This window comes from Molothrus aeneus, chromosome 4 (assembly GCF_037042795.1).
Source record: "Molothrus aeneus isolate 106 chromosome 4, BPBGC_Maene_1.0, whole genome shotgun sequence".
In the NCBI taxonomy this organism is placed as follows: Eukaryota; Metazoa; Chordata; class Aves; order Passeriformes; family Icteridae; genus Molothrus; species Molothrus aeneus.
The window spans coordinates 49,851,501-49,870,511 of NC_089649.1; the positions used below are offsets into that span (position 1 = coordinate 49,851,501).

The 19,011-nt window shown below is 38.6% G+C and overlaps 1 protein-coding gene across 2 annotated transcripts; it reads right to left on the reverse strand.

The window, feature by feature from the left end:
• Positions 1-6,150: 6,150 nt before the first annotated feature.
• Positions 6,151-18,770, reverse strand: TMEM33 (transmembrane protein 33). Of its 2 annotated transcripts, none has more exons than XM_066548479.1 (8): positions 18,694-18,770; positions 18,538-18,602; positions 17,122-17,216; positions 16,485-16,672; positions 15,460-15,527; positions 14,604-14,737; positions 12,578-12,661; positions 6,151-11,199 (listed from the first exon to the last, which is right to left on the reverse strand). In XM_066548479.1, the coding sequence occupies exons 2-8, from the start codon at positions 18,592-18,594 to the stop codon at positions 11,070-11,072; spliced, it is 756 nt and encodes a 251-aa protein (XP_066404576.1). In that variant the 5' UTR covers positions 18,595-18,602; positions 18,694-18,770; the 3' UTR covers positions 6,151-11,069. The 2 variants fall into 2 exon arrangements, with proteins under 2 accessions (XP_066404576.1, XP_066404577.1); XM_066548480.1 differs by having other exon boundaries at positions 18,708-18,726.
• Between the last annotated feature and the right edge of the window lie 241 nt (positions 18,771-19,011).

Sequence of the window (19,011 nt, forward strand, 5' to 3'; positions counted from 1 at the left end):
CTCGGCAGCGGCCGGCAGGCGGGCGATTCGCATCGGCGGAGGCCGGCGCGGCTGCGGCGGAGCCCCGCTGGCCCCGGGCGGCGGCGGTGGCCGGAGGCCGGCGGTGGGCGGCGCCGCGGCACCCGGATGTGCGGGGGCACCGCGGGGCCGCCGCTGACTCACCCGCCCCGCCCGCCGCGCCTGCGCCTGGCCCGGGGAGCGGGGCCGCGTCTGCCGGGCTGGCCCTGGGAAGGGGCTCGGCCCCGGCTGCAGCACCTCGGGAGCAGCCCCTGCTCTGTTACCGTGCCTGGTGGAGGCACGGTACGATTAACAATACATAGGGCTACGAGTAACAAACGTACGGGCCTTTAATTTCTTAGCAAAGGTGAAACACACATTAGAGAATTTTTTTAATAGGGTCACACTATTAAAATAATTAGGTTGAGAGGACCTCCGAGATCATTGAGTTCAACCTATGATCGAACACCACCTTGTCGACTAGACCATGTCAATAAGAGCCACAGCCAGTCTTTTCTCGAACATCTCCAGGACGGTGGCTGCACCACCTCCCTGGACAGCCCATTCCAATGTTTAATGACCTTTCTATAAAGAAATTCTTCCTGATGTCCAATCTACGTTTTCCCTGGCCCAGCTTCAGACTGTCTTCTCATCCTGTCACTTGCTACCTGAAAGAAGAGCCTGACTCCCACCTGGCTACAACCTCCTTTCAGACAGTTGTAGAGAATGGTAAGGTTTCCCCTGAGCCTCCTTTTCTCCTGGATAAATACCCCCAGCCCCCTCAAAAACTCCCCACAAGACTTGTGGTCCAGACCCTTCACCAGCGTCACTGCCTTTCCCTGGACATGAACATTAAAGCATGTACACTAAATATGTTTGCATGATTTCTAGATGAAAATGTGGTCCCCTAGCCTAAGCCATCCCCTAAAATACACTTCCCAGATCAGTGCTGATAAAATAAGTTTTAAAATGATGTCTTCCTCCAGGGAGAGTGCCATGTGGCTGATCCTGTACTCCAGGGTTGTAAGGGCTGCTGTGCCCAGCTGTGACACCTCCTGCCCTGCTGACCCTACAGCCTGGCTCAGGACCATGCCTGTAATCAGCCCCACTGCCACTGTATTACACTCTTTTTTATAAAAGGGTTTTTTCCAGTATAGCTTTGATATTGGTTTACATGACTGAGAAAATGTCTCAGGCTTCCTTGTCTTCATTTGCACACTGGGAGGAACATGGGAGCTCACCAGAAGTTAGGTTGACAGGGAATTTGGATAATGAATGTACCTGATAATCCACAAAGCATTTGATCACTGAGGAGGGCTATTACGGTGCCTGTCTTTAACATACACAATTAGATTTTAAAACAAAGTTTGTTGGCACATCTTTACTGGCTGCCTAGTGAGCAGCATTGCCAAAACAAGTTTTCCTAGAAGCCCAGGGGAGGCAGATTGAGGTAGAACATACTTCCACAGAATAATTAACACCTATCTTCCCAGAAGTACAATTGCAGCCATACCAAATGAATCAGAAGTGTTGCAACAGATGCTGTGTCATTAAATACCAGATGTACAGCACTGGAGTTAGATACTAAATTGACTGCAAGTTGTAAAGTAGCACAGGTGAGGTCAATGGAGTCTAACATGCAGCTGATATATTTGCTGGCTGCTTGTTATTTTGGCAAGAGCCTAACAGTTAAACAAGAAAAAGGAGGTTAAGGGTCCCTATTTTTTCCCCCACATAAAGATGTTTGAAAGCATAGAGAAATTCTTGAAACATTTGTACCTGAAGAGTCACTGCTATACTCCAGAAGAGATGCTAAGTTTAGGTTTATTGTTTCCTCTCTAAAACCAAATGGAACCACTAACTATTTCATACTCTTTTATCCATCTGAATAACTGAATTTGTGTCTGGTTTTGGCACTGTAAGTATGAAACAGGAAGGAAAAGAATAAAACTGGAATATCATAGACAGATTAATAGATACTAAGTGTGGTGGTCAACCAGGATTTACACAATCAGCTGCTGTGCATGACCCTTTATATTGGCAAACACTGAAAACTAATGGAGACAAACAGCAAATAAAAGAGCATCAATAACAGCCTACTCTGCACAGGACAGCCAAGTACATAAAGCAATTGTTAATGAAGTACCAAGACTCCTGGCATGCAGCTGCAGCATCCTAAGAAAAAAAAATGAACCTTATTTATGAGCATCTCAACCATTAGTTATCAATCACTAGCAATGAACAGAGAAACATCCTAAATTGCATGGTATTTCAGGACATCCAAACTGGCTACTTTAAGCCTGTATTTCATAAAATCAAGTTAGTAAAAAAAAAAAAAGTCTCATTTACATTCAAGTTGCTAAATGCTAAACTGATAAAAAATATTATTTCTATATACCATGCTTGTATATGGGCTTTTGTGCCACCTGAACCTCTGTCTAGGGGACAGTTGTGTGAAGATCTTGGTGTGTTGCTCATAAGAGGGGGGAGACTTGCTACCATATCAGTCATTTCCTCAGGCCTCCTTTTGCAAAAACTCTAGAACCCTTTTTTATACAGCATATTACCTTGCCTACAAAAAATTACAGGGTTAAGTTGCCTTACCAGGTCTTCAGGAAGAACAGGGACTATGATTACAACCTTTTAAGATTTAGAACCTGTTTTACGGAGACACTAGAAAAGTTTGCATAGAACCGGTTGCAGACCAGGAAAGACAGGTGACTGGATTGAAATATAGGTCTTTGAAATCTTTTTTCCTCATCCCTGTTTATTTAAAATAACTCAGTAACTGACTGTACTACTCTAGCTACAACAGTCCATCATGGTTCTCCAGTATTATTATCTAGCAAGAAATATGTGATATGTAAAGCCTAACAAGAAATGAAGGATTTTTAGTGTTCCTTGTATGAAAAATGAAGTAATATAAAGCAAATTTGAATATTTTTTAATCTGAAATTCATTAACAATTTCAAGTTCATACAGTGGAGAGATATTTGCAATGTCCCCAGATCCACTGGAAGAGCTGATGATATTGACTTAATATAGTTTAAATTACCCTTCAGGACTCCCATCATATCCTGCCTTGTGAGTCTCTCATATAGCATAGCAAGGGGAAAAAAGGAAAAGGGAAAGATTTTTGATTTTTGTACCTTTTATGATCCTACACATATACAGTTAACACAAAGCAGATACATACCAATAGTAGAAAAAAGTGTGAATACATAATGTCCAGTGATCCCAAACAGCCTTTAAGTTTTTCAGGGAAACCATTTAAATTCACAGAAAATGAGACAATATTTTGTGACAGGCAGGTGCACGAGGGGAATGACTCTTCTGAAGCAGGGAATGGTGCATCTTCAGAAGCTTGCATAACACCACTGAGTCATGCAGCTCTGTAAAGCTATTTCATGGTCATTAGGTCAAAGATCTACATAAACCAAAAGTAAACATTTTCATTTCCAGCACATGGATAAGTGTTTCCAGTTATTCACATGCAGTTCATTCACCTTAACATCAGCAGTCTGCAGTTTCTTAAACTGGGAGCAGGAGTCCTCAACAAGACAGTTCAACCCCCCAGCAGCAGCTAGTAACTGCCAAAGGACAGTAAATCGTGAAGAGGCATTATTCTCCTGAGAAATTTAAACTGAAAATTACTTTCCTGTAGCCAATAGACTCAGGAGGAGCACATTACATTACTAAAATTTTTAGCTTCATAGTTGCAAACCAGCCACTAGAGGTCAGTGGTTTGGAATAAAATTAGCACATGGAGGAAGAATTCAATTTCATTTCAAATAGACAAATTATACAATCAAATAAAATTTCCAGCCTCTGAGTAAGGAAAAAGAACTCTTAAGGTTAGCAGCACTTAACTTCATCCAAAAGCAAGAAAGCTAGCTTAAAATTCTTTAAAACAATACTAGGTACATAATACATAAAATACTGAAACAACTACTCATTCTTTACAGTAATATATAGACATGCATAAGAACACAGGACTGGAGGAAGCTTCTATAATCAGCTCCAGTCTCTTGCTCCTTGTCCTACAATTTCTTGCATGAACCAACCAAGGACCAGCTTAAAAGCAGCTTGATTCTTTTGCTTGTAAGGAGCAAAAAAAGAATTACAAGAATGTGAAATAACCTCAATTAGTAGTTTCCAAGTGCATAAAGACAGTATATTAGAAACACCTGTGCAGTGCAACAATCTTCTTTAACAACTATTTCCCTTACAAATGTAAGGGAGAGAGAGAAGGATGCCAGAGGACAGGAAGAGGCTGTTTCATCATGAAGTGTGAAGTGTATTACCATTTCTAATAAGGGGAAAAAAACCCCAAAGTACTACATTTTATTTAGTCATTTATCTACTGCTGTAAGTATATATACACATCATCCATCCACAGTACATACATATTAATACAAGTGAACATCTTACCTCTGCCCGAGTGATGTTAAAAATTTTGAGATCATTAGAAATGTGAATAGAGCCATTGGATGCTCAAATGCATGCTGAACTTGATGCTTGTTGCTGTACCTGTAGTTTTCTAAGGCTTCAATGTTTCTCTGTATTATACAGTTACACAGCTGAAAATGCCATTAGACATATGAAAATTCAGAAAGTCAACCTCAGATTTCCATCTACCATTACAAAAAACTTTTCATCCATGGCTTTGATTTAAACTTTATCACTGAAAGGATTCACAATTATTTTTGCTGTGCTTTAGTCAGAACATAACTGAAGTTGTTACACCAGAAAGTATGTTGAAAGGGATCATAGTATGGAGACATCCGTTTGGTCAGATTTTCTAGATTTAAAAAAAATTAATCCCAAAATATTAAAATGCTAAGTTACATCGTGTTATAACTTAAAACTAAGTTATATCGTGTTCTATGCAAACATACATCAGGACAAAACTCATGAGTTGCACATACAAGGTCTTCCCCCAGATTGCCAAGAAAAATATAGCAAAGCAACATGGAAAGAGAAAAGCCAAAAAAAAAAAAAAAGGGCCAAGAAGCCCAGATTATTTCTTTCTTTACTTTTTCTCTGCAGAACTTTCAAACAAAATAAGAGAAGCACACACAATTCCACTGCAGCTGTTTTCCATTTTAAGTAAATCAAGATTAGACTGTCTGCTCCTGTACACTGTGGCTATTTCAACAGTATTTTAATGGAAAATAAATTATACATAATTTACTTGAAAATTTAAGTACTATCCAGAGGATACTGATGGCATGAAACCATGAATGGTGAAACAGGGTTTGTGAAAGCAACAGAGCATCCAGCAGGATTTCCAGACATCTTTATATCAGAGAATTGGTGTGACTCTTGGAGTGTCCTGCATAGGGCCAGGAACTGGACTTGCTCATTGGTCCTGATTGGTCTCTTCCAATTCAGTACATTCTATGATTCTGTGATTTTCTGTGTTCTCATTATTTTTCTCCCCATTCTTCTACCTTCTTTTTCTATTGCATTTCTACTTTCATGAAAACTGTAGTTGATACTGCTTTAAATCCTACAGATAGTCTAGTCCTGCATCTTTTACAATTTCTGAATTTCAGCTTCATTTTCCTGTGAAATATCTGAACTGATGCATCATCTTCATCTAACATACTTTTAACACTGGCAAAGTAACATGAGTGAATATTCATAGGGGCACACATAACAAATGAAAATACCATGATCTGCACTTGTTCAGGGAAAGCAGTTTCCTCAAGCCAAAACACAGGTATACAAATTTCTCTGCTAACACCTGCACTGAAAATATGGCAGTAGACTGGGCACATAGGTAAGATTTTTTCCCACAGGACTTGGTATTATCTATGCCAGATATAAAGCAGAATAGTTCCAAGACAAAAGGCAAAGATCAGCTCTTTTTTTTTTTTTGTTTTGGTATACACCTTAATCTTCCTGTTTCTCTAGAAATAGTAAATGAGGTGCTGCAGTAGCTCACTGCATTCTGCACTATTCTAAACCCATACACAAAAAAACAACACCCAACATGCACCTGGAACACTTAACACGAAGCTGTTGGTCAGTAACTCAAACTCACTCAGAGATTTGAACTTAAGTGCTGTTTTGCAACACACACTGGTAATATTTAAAATCCAGAAGCAATACACAGTTTGATTTCAAGAACATCAACAAAACAATAGGTATCAATACAGAAAACTATTTAATTTGTTTCAAAATAAATATTTGACATACAAAGCACATACAGTGAAAAAGGGTCACAATAAATTACAAATGGAACTACTTGCTCATTCACTGAGAGAAGCCCTTGGTATTTCCAATTCCATACCATCAAATTTATCATTCTTGCTGATTTAAGCACAGCACTGAACAAATATGGATCCCAGTGCTTTCTTTCACAGGTACTGGTATGGACAATTTACTGCAGTGATCCAATTTGAAAATCAGTAGGGACCAGTAAATCGCTGCATAAAAGAAAGAGCGAATGAGGTGCTTTTTCCTTAGTGTCAGCAGCCTGCGATTATTATGTTTATTAGATTTTCTTGAAAGGGCTTCACATTTTCTCAAATATGCAGGAGAACTATATTTCCCCTCTGAGCCCTTACATTAGCATTTTGTGCCTCAGTCCTTGAATACAAGTAAAAGATGAATTTTTCAATTAATTTTAAAAGTTTATACCATCTGGATGGCACAGAACTAAGCGATGAAACTCCGTTACCTCCACAACATCTGCCATTATCACAGAGCTAGCTTCTGCAGAGAAGTTAAAAAGTAATGCTGAGATTTTATGAAAAAGATTTTTGAATCCACATTCAAGATTAAATTCTATTACACTATCCATACTGATATCTTTCCAACTTGGAATAAAGAATTGCTTAAGGTTCTGTCCTTAAAAGGTGATTTAAAACAGCAAGGCCTGACTGTTCCTGTGACTTTAAGAAAATTATAGCACTACAGAAGTTACAATACAAAGATACACTAACCAATTTCAGTGTATATATAGTTTAATCACAAATAGATGTATGACAGCGATTAAAAATGATAGACAATTAAAACAGATTAGCATACCCTACTACCATCTAGCACATTAAGGGTTCGGGATCTTACTTTGCTGCTAATGCTAATTTTTTGTCAGAGATGATGATACAAGGGCCATACCTAGCACTGCACGTGAAAATCAATTTTGACTTTAAAAGAACGTGTTGTTCTAGCACACTATCTTCTTTCCCCTTAATCTGAGCACTGTAAAGTACAGCACTTTTTATCTGAGCAAGGTAAGGTATAGTACTTTTTAAAGTATTTAAGACCACAGTTACAATAGTTTTAGGAGCAGGACTAACAAGTTTTATGTAGAGCAGGAACAAATCAGTTTCATCTGAGCACCTCTCCAACTCTTTTCTATTTCCTGCTCTGCCAAAACTCTTACATCAAGTGCTCTTTCCTTCCATGTCTCCATTCCTGTCTTTAAAATGGGTAAGAACTTCCTTAATAAACACAGCATCTGTACAGCAAATGTTAGAATACAGGTGCTTAATGGTAAAAGGGTCTAACACAGACTGTAAAAAATAATTGGCTTTGTTATTTGTTTGGACAGTACAATCACATACATAGTTAGCAGCTCCAAAACTGTTGGAAGAAATAGTGGCTCATAATTATAATAATTTTTATTTAAATCCTTAGAACATTCACAGATATTGCTCCACTTAAACACCCATCAAAGAAAGGAGCAAAACATAAAACTGGCAGCACAGAAATGACAATATATGTATAAAATCAAATAAAAGGCAATAAAGGAGAGGATGGATGTATTGGTGAATTACTTTGTGTGTAAGAATTCCTAGCTGGCATTAGCTGCTCCAACAGACCCAATGGCTCCTGATACTTTATCTACAGATGAAAACAGACAAGTGTTAAGCTGGAGCATCACTTCTACAGAAAGCTTGTACAGAGCAAGGGGTTGGTCTACCCACAGAATCTGTGCAATGCTGTTAATATACAAAAGCTAAGATGACAAAAAGCAATGAGCAGTATGATTTATGCCAGTGGAAACAGTTATCACATTAGGTAGGAAACCTTTCAGTAATACAAAAACTCTTCTGCTTCATTTTGGGATTGGCAGGCACTTTATGGTCAGTTGCAAAATTTCTCTACAATCACAGACTTCTGTCACAGCCTCTCCATCACAGCTAGCTGTTGACAGCATTAGCAGCATGAACATACAGCTCTCTTCACCAAAAAAAAACCCTCAAGCTATCAGGATACTACCAGCATTTTACATTCAATTTAATCATTAGAATAGAAACAGTCACAAACTGTTGTGAGGAAGCAGGGTCAAGGATAGAATGCTTTTGCCAGCACTGAGGAACCTCGATGTTATCACTTAGGCAGCTGAAAGGCTACAGTAAAAATCAAAGTTGATGCAGAGCACAGGTCAGTTGCCCTGTTTATTTGGCTTAAACATTATTCTTACAACACTGTTCCATGTTTTCTCGGCACATCAGAGAAGCAAGTTTTACCAGGCCACAAGCTGCTCATTTGTCAGGCTAAGAATATGCTACTAAGAAAGCTAAGAATATGCTACTAGCATAACCAAATCAAATCCCTTTTATGGAATTTCCTCCTCTTGGTCCATTTTCAAGACTTAACAGAAAGAGATAAATTCAGTATTCACATCTAAGTTCTACTTCACAGGACTGTCTTCCAGCTCTTTACTCACAGCATTGTCATTCACTTACTCCTTTTAATCCTTCTCCTGCATTCATTGAGTTGGATCTCTATTTAGCATCCTTCAGTTACAGCTGCATTACATTGGATCCAGTTTAGACTCCTCTCTAATTTAGTACCATCATACAATTAGGGAACAGTAGAATGCACCCATAACAGCAGTCAGACCACAAAAATTTGCTCAGAAGTAACATGTTATTTTGCTTACTGTAATTACAGATTTATTTGCTTTCCACTCCCAGGCTGGGGGATCAACTTAGATGACCAAATTCATATTTACATCGCAGTGGTGCCAACAGCTGAAGAGAACCTGATGTCACCATTCAGAAAACACATCATGCAACATGACAGAGGGTCTAGAATCATGCTGAGAAACTGAAACACTAGTAAGTAGGTCTGGATTTTTCTCTGATTAGATACCATTGTTGCAGTGCTTATTCTTGGGTTAGATTTTGAAGAAAAAGTCATACATTTTTGCACTTTAGAAGGCAAAAATTCCCTATAAAATAATTTAGAAATGCATAAGACATTATATCCCAATTCAGAAGCAGCAGTGGGAATATAAGAACATGCACACATACACACAGGACAGCATTCTGCTCAACTTCCAGGTTCAAGCATCAGTAAGTTGTGTTAAAGAGAGAAAATGAGCCTGAAGAGCCTAGCGAGTTACATTTAACACTCCTTTTATTGCAGTAGAAATTTTAGTTTTTATCAAATCCTCAAATTACAGGATATACACATAATCAATCTCATTGCAAGTCTTTAGCAGCTGTAGAGCATTAACTGCATGCAGTTGCTTCTGCAGTGTGCAAGTATTCTATAAATAGCTAATCACGTCCAGAGAGCAAGACAAGTAGTCAAAGAATATCATATTCAATTACCAACTGGTTCATCAGTACCAAGAGGTTGAGCAAAAAAAAATGAAATAAGTTTATAAATACATAGCTCTGATCTAAAAACTAATACAACTGGAAAGTCGGAATGATATCCATATCACAAACAAGATAACTCAATAGTTACAGGAAAATACTTTGCTTCAAGACTGTTTTTGAAACTGTTTTCTCATGAAGTTTCTCTGACTGTGGAAGAATACTTGAGTGCTACAGAATTTTACAAAAGGCCAATGAAAGCTCTTTAACTTTATGCAATTAGAATACTAACACTAACTACAGAAAATTTGGCAAATATTTTGCCTTGAATTTCTGGAAAGAAGTTGTGTTCATGCAGTATTATTTTTCCATGACCTACCCTTCAGCTGCTGGGTGAATGCATAACCAGTGTAATTAATTTATGCACTTAATTTAATATTCACTTCTGTAGTCATGGCACTGGCTTCAGATCAGTCATCAGATGGATTTATGCCAAGAAATCCTACACCCATTTGTTTCAGAAGCTGCCTAAAGAGGTGCAATTCTTTACGAAAATCTCTCATCACAATGAGGGTCTCAGAAACTGGAATAACAATTTATACAGAGCTACCTACAGATTAATTTTCTAAAAAGCTAACATGCTTGAATTACTGCAGTCTCACATTTGTGTGGACACGAGATCAAATCTGCAATGACTCTGCAAAAGTTACTTCATTAACATTGATTAGTTCATTTGAGACATGGTTAAAAGTTTAAGCATTGCATCTTAGTCTTAAAATCCTACAGGTCAGCAGTTTGGCTTGGTAAAACAACTTGTTATGACAAGAAAACTGCACAGTTTCCTGTGATCAGTCCTGGTATTTCTTCCAACAGCGTAACGTAAGATTATGTTACAAAGTAGAAACATGGGAGAGTTCTTTTAAAGTATTATTAATAAAAATAGCCTCTCCTTCAGAAAGGAGTGTTATCTCTGTCAGCTTGATAGATTTTAATCCCTTGTGTTAACTTCAAAGTGAGCCATATTTCCACACTGACTATAGCAAATTGGACAAAATAGTTCTACAGATACATTTAGTAAGCAGAAGAATACTGTCCAAAGTGTACTGCATAGGTATATGGATCAACTGCTATCCACTGGAGACATCCTAAAGTAGCTATAGTTCCAACTAACATAAACCTAGAGAGTACAGATCTCTTATAATAATTTTCAATCAATCTCAAACAATCCTTGATTTAAAAAAACAAAACAAAACAACAAACTCATATGATAGGGCATCTTTAGGTAGGATGCAGCTACTTTTTTTCATCAATTAACAATACAGCACGGTTAATTTAAGTTTCTATTATTTGTTTTTGATATGCTAAATTTCATATTATCTCCAAGAAAAGCATTCATGTATTTTTATACAGCCTGGAGTGAAAGCAGTGTAAAACCAGGAATTTCCAATCATCAGCAGAAGTGCCAGCTGCTCATAATGTTCACAAAACACGAGTGCCTGAATTTGGCTATGCAACAGTTGGTGCCAATCTGCTTATAAAGGAAATGCCACTGAGGCATAGTCTTCTTACAAAAACAGGGCACGAGGGCTTCGTTATTAAGTGTTCAACAACAATCCTGAGCTCAGTGAAGAGAGTCCTGAAAAATCAGATTTAAAGATAAAAATCAGTTTTAAATCCTACAGCATTTATCAGAAGTATTATCCACATCTATCTTTTTCATTAACTTCTTTTCTCAATATCACACTCACATACACATTTTAAGTTAAATTCTTTAGACCAACTCAGTACTGCTTCCAAGGGCTTCAGAATTCTTGACTTTTAAACATTAACATTTCAACTAACTCTATCCCCAGCTGGAAGTTACTGAGCTAGAGACAGCAGAAAAATTCCAGCTTCAAGCGAAAAAACAAAAGAAAAAAAAAAGAAAGACTATAAAGGCTACACAAGCACTATTAAAAAAAGGAATAATGCTTTATCACAAATAGTGTAAGGAGCTGGGAGACTATTGTGCTTGTGCTACTTCTTGGCAATATGCAAGAATCCTGCACTGCAGAAGCAACTATTAGAAGACAGATATGAGAAATAAAACTCTCATCACCAATTTCCCTTAAAACTACAAAAATGCCAGCAGAACATTTTGGATAAACTAGTTCTACTGAATGTCAATTTTAGTATTGTACAGCTTAAATTATTTTTAGATACCAAAGTAGTAAAGCAACTTCATAGATGTCGTTGGTGTTGTTAAAAAAAAAATACATGTAGTAGGATGGAACAATTGATTTCTTACAAAAATAGGGAACAGAAGAGAATTAAGCTTATGATTCTCACACCTGTCCTTGCATATCGTGGCAGCCAAAGCCACTTTCTTGGCACTCTAGCAAGCCATTTCCTGATCAAGTAGACTGGAAAGTCTGTTCACAAAATCTTATGCTATGCCATGCTCATAAGAAAATTTCTAAAAAGCACTCACCTGAGAAAACACTTATAGGAATATTTAGGATTTCAAAGTCTAAAGCAATAATATTGGCTTGACCAACTTTCAAAATCAGTAAGGTTCTATTTCAAATAGAATTGGCTTTATTTTGAATTTAACTAAAGAAGGTAATGAACATGTTTAAGATCATCCATAGAAACTTTTTTCTCTCATTATTACACAAGTTTTTAAGTGCCTATTCATACTTGGGCTTAGTCTCAGATGTACCTAGAATCTAAAAATAAGGATATCTCTCTGATAAGAAAGACTTTCTATTCCTAAAGTGTAGTTTTAATTACACAAGCATGTTCTGAAAGCTCCCATTCAAGAATGGTGGTACTTTGCTGATCACTTACATTAAATAAATCTAACCTTTAACCAGCCAGGGTTTTATTTAGCATCCAGGTGTATATCACATTCTACAACTTCCATTTGCAGATGTAGTATTATGAGTTCTGCATTCATTTTAGAATGAGAAGTTTCTGAATGCCTAAGCACCATGCAGTTAAGCACAAACTTCCAAAATCAATTTAGCACTTACCGACAGTACGGATTTCGCCGAGAGGAGTAGCGTAATGTAAGAAACCTGTAGTAAATGAATGGCTGCAGCAGACTCCCTTGTCCACTGAAAGAGAATAGTTCAGTAGAGCTTACTAGTGACAAACAAAAAACCAAAATAGAACACCAAACCCAGGAAATTTTATGAAAATTTTTTAAAGAAAAGCAAGTAAACTACTTGGTCTCCAAAACAAGTTAAGATTTGGGTCACATTGGATCAGAAAATCTAGATCTGACAAGCAAAAGTACATAACTATACACTTACAAATGCACAAACATTATAGAATAAAACTGCTCAACGAAGCAGTTAAAGAAGTGCTGTTCTTGTATTGATTTTATATTTATGAAGCGTTTTTATATGCCTCATTTCTGGTGGTGTGCAAAGAATTACAGGAATGACGGTGGACATGTGTTCCATAGCAAGAAAACACTTGCTGGTAAGCCCAGAAACTGGCTGACATAAGCACTCCAGTTTCAGTGACCCTGTTCAATCTAATTGCAGCACTTTGAATATCTGAACCATATTTCTAGCATCTTTTGCAAAACTTCTCAGAACACACTGCAGACAATTACAGATGTATAATGAGTCTATAATGCCAAGCTAATATCCAGTTATTTCAGTTACAGTGAAATTAGGCTTTGGTATTTCACAAAACTGCTGTTTGACATGGCTGTGCTGTGAAATAGTGGAAACATAACACACAAACCATACACAGTGAAGCTCAGAAATGCCCTAAGTTTTAGTGACTGAAGTCACTTTAAATAACACATTATTGAAAAATTCTGTTTGAATTTAAGCATGATGATAAGTAAGTTCCAGTAAGTAGAATTCCTTCAAGTATTAGCAGCATCTTTAGCCAAAAGAAAAATATAAAGTGAAAGTGAACTACAGGAGGAAAGAAAGAGGAAATCTTGAAACTTATACAGTACTGACAAACAATTTAATATGCTACAACATTTAGAGAACAAAATCTCACAATAGCTGCATTTAGCAATTCAATTATTTTTAAGTTTGGCATATGACCTTTTACAAGGTTCAGTATCTACCAGATGACATATCAAGCAGCAATATTTCACATACAACATTCTCCACAGAGAAGGAAAAGGAAAAAAAAAAGCTGTACTAAGTTCAAAGCACTTGAAAGTTTCAGATACTGGACAGAGTGTATCTGTCAGCTGGTAAGTGGTCTCAGATGGAATGCAGTCCTTGAGGGCTGAAGCACTGAAATTTCAGCTGATATATTAAAAAGATAAAGACAAATTATGCATCCTATCCAAGAAGGTAAAGCCTCCTTTCTACTGTTTATGAGACCACTCATGAGAAATGTTCCCACTATGCTATAACAAAGGCTGCATTCCCCTTCCAAATATTAAAAGGCAATGACCCAAAGTTCTGTGACTGGCAGGTCATTATGCCTGTACAACTTCAGTAGGATTCCAACATGTTTGAGATCCCTAAAATGACTTCAACAGGCAACACAACAAGCTCAATCAAATGGAATAAAAAAACCCAGAAGGGTCAATGCTCAGAAGCAGCATAGGAGAGAATACAACCTACTCCTGCTTGCACACTTTTTGCATAATGAAACTTTGCCATTTAAATTTCAGGAATCAAATTGTCAAAAATAAGAGTTCACTTTAAGTGAAGCTGAAGATCTTAATATTCTACTAAACGAACCAAAATTGAACTTACTGAACAATGTACTGATAGAAATGTAGGCGAATTCAAGTGTCAAGCCTGAAAAACTCCCATGTGACACATCACCCACACTATGAAAGGGAAGGTTTTTTGGTGCTCAGTTACATCATAGTGAATGCCTTTTGATGTCAGGATGCACCAACTTAAGAAGCCTAAGAATGACTTAAATTTTATTTGAAGATTTGAAGTTCAAGCCTCTGTCAGCCAGAACTGTACAAATGGAGTACTATGAGCCACATAGAACTCATTTGCAAAAAGCAGTCTTGTGTAGCAAGTTTCTAATTATTGAAATATTTACCATTATTCTTACCTGAAGAGCATAAAAACTGTAGCTGGCATCAGGAAAATTTCATTGCAAGCAATGAATTTTAGAATATTCTGTTGATTAGCACTCAGTTTCTCTAAGAGATTTCTCAAAAAGGGCAAACTATTTGAACTTCGTGCCTTTAAAGAAGAAAAAATTATTTACAGAAAACATAAAAGTTACATCTATCTCCATTAGTACAGAGAAAACAAAATGCAAACAATTGCTATTTACCACCCGTTTCAACATTTTAAGACCTCATCAGTTTTGAGATTAATATCCTAAGGAAAACTACTGCAGGCTTGGAACTCCATAATTTATAGAGTTCAATTAAAAGCATCAGATGTTGCAATTCCCTCACCCACCAATTTTAGGTTCAACTGCACAGAGACAGCCACGAGCCTTGTTCAGTCCACTATGAGGAAGTGCCCATGGTAGCAAGACAGCCCACAGGAACACCAAAGCCTGGAGTTATGTTAACATGCACAAGGCATTGAGCAGCAAGTCCAACTGGCAAGTATTTTGCTTGCTAGTCTCATCCTGCAGTTTGTTACTTTATTACTGAAATAGAACAATAAAATTCAGAGGCTATGGTTTAGCTTGAAAAAGACATGTCGTAAGTTTCAACTTAATTGTTCCACAGATTTTGTTTCTTTCAAAGAAAAGCATTTGAAGAAAAATAATTAGTGAGAAAAATAATTAGCTGAGATAAATAATTAGCTGAGATTCTATATTACAGTTTCATTCTAATTCCTCCAATGCAGACAAAGAAAACCAAACCAGAGCAGCAACTCAAACCTGTTTATAAACCCCAAGAATACTACTAACTGTATTCGTTGTAACACATACATATCATACTTACATCAAGAACCTTCTTTGTGTATGTGGCAGCATGAAGCAAAGAGAACAGCAGAACTGGAAAAATACTCACTGAAGCAAGCCATAAGGAAAATTACAGGCTGTGCAAGTGCTTCATTTCTCCATGATGTTACACCAGTGACAGCTTGATGATCTTTGCAAAAGTTTGGCTGGAATGACCTATACTGGATGAAGATATGTCTAAGTCTATGACCTAAATTTATAGCTCTTCCTTCTGCTTCTTACACTTTTTTGCTATGCACTTTTATTACCTTCAAAATATGGGTGTCTGCAAGTATGCAAAAGTATAACACACACCATTAGACAGCAGTGCATTTCTACTGAAATGTGTTCTCTCTGTACAGAAGGCACACCTGAGCTTACTACTGAAAACCTCTGAAATATGTGTAGTCATATCTTTGGTTAAAAGATGCTACAAAATTAATTTCTTTACCAAAGAACATGCAGTTGCCAGCCATTCTGATTTTACAGAGCAAGAATGTGGGCATTACTCTGCCAGAAGGATTTTAAGAGTAGGACATTAAGCATATATCATGTGGCATTAAGAAATGTCAGCTCTGACATGTCACTTTGACAATCCACAGGAGCAAATTTTGCAGACTTTTATCAGTTTAATAACTTATCTGAGAAAGTTACTACTAAATAATTATCTCTCTACACGATGAATGTCTACTACAGTGAGAAGACATATAAACCCTGCACTGGCAATAAATGAAATACCATCTTCTCCAAATATCACTGGAGGCTGGTCATAAAATCCACTAACTTAAGCCTCAAAAAAAGAAAATCTAAGTAGACAGAGAATGCAGTGCTCTAATTATAGAGCTGATTAAACTGAATATGGATCAATCAACATAAGCCTCTCATATTTTAGACAGAGTATGTTCTATAAATAGCAAACATATCAAAGTAGTTCAACTAGCTTTTCAAATCATGGCAAAGGTGATGAAAGAATCATGTTTTTAACATATTTAAAAACATTAGCAGGATGACACAAGAAAAGGATACTCGTAACAGGGTAGGAATTCACAAAGATAAGGGAGTACAACAGGTAATGGCAGCTGTCCTCCAGCAAAGCCTGAGCCAGAAAAGCCCTGCTCAGCTGGAAGTGTGGTAGCCTTTGGTGTAGTCGGAGGGCACTGGTAAGAGCGTTTGCCAGCAAGGCACGCTGGTAAAAGCTTGCTGCTTCGTGCAACCTGCAAATCATCAGAGGAGATGTTACCATGTGAACCAAGCTCAGAAGTCTTCTACCTTCGAGAATTGCATCACAACTGAACAATGCCTGAAGTATTTATTTATATTATTGTACATAAGCACTATTCCCAGAAAATAACTCAAAGGCTGTTTAACACTGACTTTACTGCAGGTGCCTAAGACAACTCAATATAATACTCCATTTATACACAAAAACATGCATTTACCACTACTTTACATTTTTTCAATACATTTTCCAAACACATCTATAAGTGTTTTAAACCAATCTAAAATCTGTAAGCTATTCTGACAAAAAGCATCTAAGTAACCCAAATAACAGCAATTTACCTTACATGAAAAAACAATTCTGTGCAAAGAGAATCTAGTTGTTTGTAAATATTTACATTTATATTTCAGTATGTAATATTTATATTTTTATTAGAGTACATACCCTAGAAGAGGCAGGACAAATAAAGCTGAGCAGTAAACCGTGAACAAGCGGGAAATCCACATTGCTGTATCCAACTTGTTAGCCATCAGAAATTGCTATATTGGAAAAGAAAAAAAAAAAAAGAAAAAAAAAGACCAGCCCCACCAGAAGTTGGTATTTTAATACTTGCATACAATGAACATTCTTCCCAACTCTATTAAATTTCAAATCTTTCTCCAACCTCAAATATAAGCAAATTATAGCCTGAGGCAGAAAGCTTTTTTTTTAGTTCTATAATACTTGGCTCATATGATGTTACTAGCCAGATCAAAAATAGCTTAGCTTCCTCAAAACCAAGAGTTTCCTTTGTACATTACAATCAAATACAGTGGTAAAAACTTAAAAAAAAATTGTTTTTCTATCCAAATATGCCTCACTAAACCGTCAGCTTCACAAATGTTATCATGTAGGGTCTCTAGACCTGACTGACTTTTGCTTCAAGGTTTCTTTTATAATTCAATGCACAAACCTGGGGCTAAATCTCCACAATTCTTCCAATTTAAGGGGGAAAAATACAGGGTCAGGTAAAGCTAGCAAAACCACATTATAAGGAAAGTGAAATCGTTTTGGCTTACATATTCCTGACCTTGAAAAAGCAGAAAACTTTTCACAGTAATCCTGCAGCTCTCTTCCCTAACCACTGCTCTCCTCAGTCTTGATATAGCCAAAGTGCCTTAAAGGCTCTAATGAAACACAGAATGCTTTTGGCTCTATGTGCACCAGTCTAAACAAGAGCTTCCTTCCTTCTGATAGAGTTCATATTTTTTTCCATTTTTTTTGGACTAGCGTTTGAAGATTCCTCTTTTTCTCTATAATTCTAGTGCACCTCTATGGAAATAACCAGAAACCAACAGCATCTTCATAATACGATTTCGTATCTTACTTGCACAATATAACTACAGAAATGGCATGAAGCTGTGTCAAGGCTAGGTTAGATTATCAGGAAAAGGTTTTTCACCCACAGGGTGTTTGGGCACTGGAACTGGCTCTCCGGGGAAGTGGTCACAGCACCAAGCCTGACAGAGTACAAGTCTTTGGACAATGCTCTCAGGCACACAGTGTGACTTCTGGGGTGTCCTGTGCAGGGCCAACGAGTTGGACTCGATGATTCTTGTGGGTCCCTTTCAACTCAACATATTCTATGAATCTGTGAAATACAGATGCTAGCACACTGAATTACTTTCAATTCAGCCATTTTCTAGAGCGGCGCACACCAACAGCACGCTTTCGATCGGAAAGCGAAAGCAGCTCGCCCCTGCCCGCACCCGGGCGAGCAGTGCCCGCTGCCGTCCCCCCAGCAGGACCCCCCGCCCGCCGCCGGAGCGGCACTGCGGCCGGCCCGGGCCCCCAGGCCCGGCAGCTCCGGCAGCTCCTTACCACGGCCCCGCCGCCGGCCCCGCCTGGCATGGGCCCGTTCTGCGTGGAGTCCGCCATGGCCGCACCTGCGGGGAGAGAAGCGCCTCAGCTCGTGGGACACGGGCGACCGCAGCCGCCGCCTCCCGAGCTCCCGCTCCCGGCCCGGCCGCGACCCACCGCAAGCGCCGCACCGGGCACGGAACACGCTCCGGCAGATCCGTACTCCCGGATGCGGCCGGACGCCACTTCCCGCGGGCCGCGGGGCTGCCGGGCAATGTAGGCGGTATCTGGGATGCTCCCGACGGCGCCTGGCGGCGTCGCGGGCCGGCGCTGGGAGGCAGCGCGGGGATGGCCCGGCGGGAGCGCGGCGGGCGCGGGGCTGCGATTGCGGGCGAGCCCGCCGGGCGGGACGCTGATCCCTGCTCCGCTGTGTACAGCAGCCCGGACATCAGTGCTTGGCTCCGTCTGTAGGGTCTGTTCAGGGGCACTTGTGTG

What these genes read in the sequence shown, in the direction of transcription:
- TMEM33 (XM_066548479.1), bottom strand. Translation starts at nt 18,594, where the DNA reads ATGGCGGACTCCACGCAGAACGGGCCCATGCCAGGCGGGGCCGGCGGC. An exon ending in GAATTCCTACCCTGTTACGA is followed by an intron (nt 15,528 to 16,484) that starts GTATCCTTTTCT and finishes GGCTTGCTTCAG; the next exon opens with TGAGTATTTTTCCAGTTCTG. An exon ending in ACAGTTTTTATGCTCTTCAG is followed by an intron (nt 12,662 to 14,603) that starts GTAAGAATAATG and finishes ATTCTCTTTCAG; the next exon opens with TGGACAAGGGAGTCTGCTGC.